Consider the following 3,037-nt stretch of genomic DNA (forward strand, 5'->3'; position numbering starts at 1 on the left):
TCTCTCTCTCTCTCTCTCTCTCTCTCTCTCTCTGCCATGCTATCTATCTGCGGTAGCTTGCAAGGTCTCTTCTCTTCCTACTATTACTATTATACTGAACTTTATCAGTACGTTTTATTGTTTGCCTGCTTTCAATTGGGAATTGTTTGTTTTGTTTGTTTGTTTGTTTGTTTGTTTGTTTGTTTGTTTAGGGGTGTTTGTTCCTTTGGGTTTTTTATTCTTGTTATTGCTTTGGTTGTTTGTAGTGTTTATTCTGTTTTGTTTTATGCCAGACACCAGACAACTCACATTTGTCGTGGCTTAAAGCTTTAAAATTTAAAAAAAGAAATTAAGTCGATGTTTATGATACAAGTGGATAGTTAGAGAACGTTAGGAGTACGCCATTGGCAGATATTTTTAGTAACAACCAGCCATCTTGTTTGACCTATTCTTTACAGTATACATAATATAATGAGCATTATCGTACCACTTTGCTAAAAAAAATAATTAAAAGGCTTTTTTTTTTTCACTCCACATTTTTTTTTCAGATCAGACAGTAAGACAGTAGGTCTGGAACTTCTTTTGTCTTTTGTCAGAATGAAGAACACTATTTTATGATACAAACAAGATGGCTGTTACTATAAATATTATCAGTCACAAAGGCGTACTCCTAACGTTCTCTTACTATCCGCTAGTGTTTGAGATTTCTTTTTCTTAACCGTATCTGGTCAGCCACTTAGAGAAACTATCAGAACTGCGATCTTTATCACGTTATCGATACAATTAGATTGCCGATTCCATCATACGGTTACAGTCCCCTTGACAAAATTACTCTGTATAGCCCCAATCCAAATATGTTCGTCTTTCTGCAAAGGTTAAGCGATTTCCAGACCATTTCTAAGCTGAAGCTAAAAATACAGACCAAATAGAAAGCCACTACAAAGAAAGAAGAGAGAATGTGTAACAAGCAAATGTACGCAGATGGTCAAGTCTCACAACTTCCATTTTTATCCTGAATGAGCGAGAAAAGGCTGCCCCAACACTTTAAAGATCGCTCCTGTCCTGTTGATATGTTTAAATACCCGAAAATCACTTTCATTCAATACAAAATCTAATTGACATCTGGTCCCGAACCCAGTAATACGCTGATGGTACTTACACTGTTGGATGGTGGTTTTTCTGGTAATCGGCAATATAATAATTTTTCGAAAGTGCGCGGCTCTGATGTTCTCCCGTCACTTACCTTAGCCGGGTATTCGCCGTGAAAATTTCCCGCTGAGAAGATTTCATTCATGTCGGCAAATACCATCTGGAGCATTTGTAAGGATAGTTAGTAATTGTACCTTATAGATACTTATTACGTGGGTTTTTATAAGTTCTTCTGCAGTGGTTTGAGTTATACCCTGACACAGTCTGTAATAATTCTACAATGACCATATTAAGTATATTTACCATGAGAGATGTGAAGAAATATCTACTATGCATGTATATCATAAAACTCAAAAGACTTCTTTTTTGTACTTTAAGGGAGAGCTCTTTGAGTCAAGTTTGAAATATAAAACAACGCAATCAAATTTGATGTTTTTTGGAAAGCGGTGATATGAACAATAAGAGATCAAATCAACAGCTGGAATGTTCGTGTGGAAACCAATTTTAAAAAAAAAAATATTTTTAAACCCTGCCCATTCATATCATTGGCTGCTTTTGAGTAGAAATAGTTGTTCCAACAAAATGTGCAGCGTTTTAAATTAAGGTTTTATAGATGATTATTAGTGAAAGCAAACAGAAGACTTCCAATATGTATATATATATATATATATATATTTATTTATATATAGGCCTATATATATAAATCATAAACGACAATAAAGTTTGAGAGGATACAGGGTTGTCCGTGGCACTGTTGAGCTCTGTGGCGAGAACACTCCTCACAAAGGTCAGAGTGTCGTTGACAATGCCGTGAACCTGGGGACGAGACGAGACGAGACGTGACGAGACGTGACAAGATGAGACGAGACGAAAAGAGACCGAGACGCGACGAGAAGAGACCAGATGAAACATGACAGAGACGTGAAAAAACGAGACGTGGGTGACAGTGAGACAGAAACAATGTGATGTTTCTCAAGTAACTAGATTGTCAAATAAACAAATAATTATGATCGTCCAGAAAGGTTAAATGGGATTCTTTGCCCTTGCACTTTTTGTTGTCATTGTTAATTTTTTAAATTTAGAATATTTTCTGAATTTTTATTGCGGATGTTGTTGTTTTGTGTGTGTGTGTGTGTATTTGTGTGTGTGTGGAGAGAGAGAGAGAGAGAGAGAGAGAGAGAGAGAAAGAGTGAGAGTGTGTGGGAAGGAGGGTAAATGGAGACGAGATTTGTACAACAGACTCATGAGCAATACTCTGGAGAGGACAAAATGTCGCCATACTACTTTAAGTAAAGCGAATTAGAAGAGAAGACTGCGGGATGTTGTTGTTGTTGTTGTTGTTGCTGCTGTTTTTGTTGTTGCTGTTGCTGCTGTTGTTGTTGTTGTTGTTGTTGTTGTTGTTGTTGTTGTTGTTGTTTTTGTTGATGTTGTTTAAGTCTAACGTCCTACTAGACACAAAGTAGGCCTATATTACTTCGCTGACGGCCCTCGTTGTTTCCAGTCACAAAGTTGGAAGGGAAAAATTACTCTAGGAAGGATGAGATGATTATTCAATCCCACTTCCATCCAAACCTCAACCTCAGGCGTGAGATTACGGGGAAAAATCTGTAAAATACATAGACTTTAATGTTCTTAGTTTAATCAGAACAGCATTGAAAAGGGCTATTTAATTTTAGTTTGAAAGGCATTAGTCTCCTTACACAGCTAAAAAGGACCAATAGGGATAAAATCTCAAATTCGAGAAAAAATACAGTAAACTAACAACAACAAGAAAAACCTTGTCCACTATTATGAGAATGATAAAACTAATAATAATTATTGTTATCATTAACAAGAATAAAATAATAAGAACAACAATAACAGTAACAAAAACAATAAAAGTATCAGTACGAAACAATAATAATGATAA

The 3,037-nt window shown here is 35.8% G+C and overlaps 1 protein-coding gene across 1 annotated transcript in view; it reads right to left on the minus strand.

The window, feature by feature from the left end:
- Positions 1–854: 854 nt before the first annotated feature.
- The window catches only part of LOC101857441 (histidine ammonia-lyase), a gene marked incomplete at its 5' end in the record, with an annotated part of 4,227 nt that continues 2,044 nt past the window's right edge, over positions 855–3,037 (minus strand). The window contains 3 exon segments of the mRNA XM_013088208.1: positions 855–887; positions 1,223–1,288; positions 1,864–1,944. Coding sequence (XP_012943662.1) covers positions 855–887; positions 1,223–1,288; positions 1,864–1,944 — 180 coding nt within the window.

Source organism: Aplysia californica, unplaced genomic scaffold, assembly GCF_000002075.1.
Source record: "Aplysia californica isolate F4 #8 unplaced genomic scaffold, AplCal3.0 scaffold00703, whole genome shotgun sequence".
Taxonomy (NCBI): Eukaryota; Metazoa; Mollusca; class Gastropoda; order Aplysiida; family Aplysiidae; genus Aplysia; species Aplysia californica.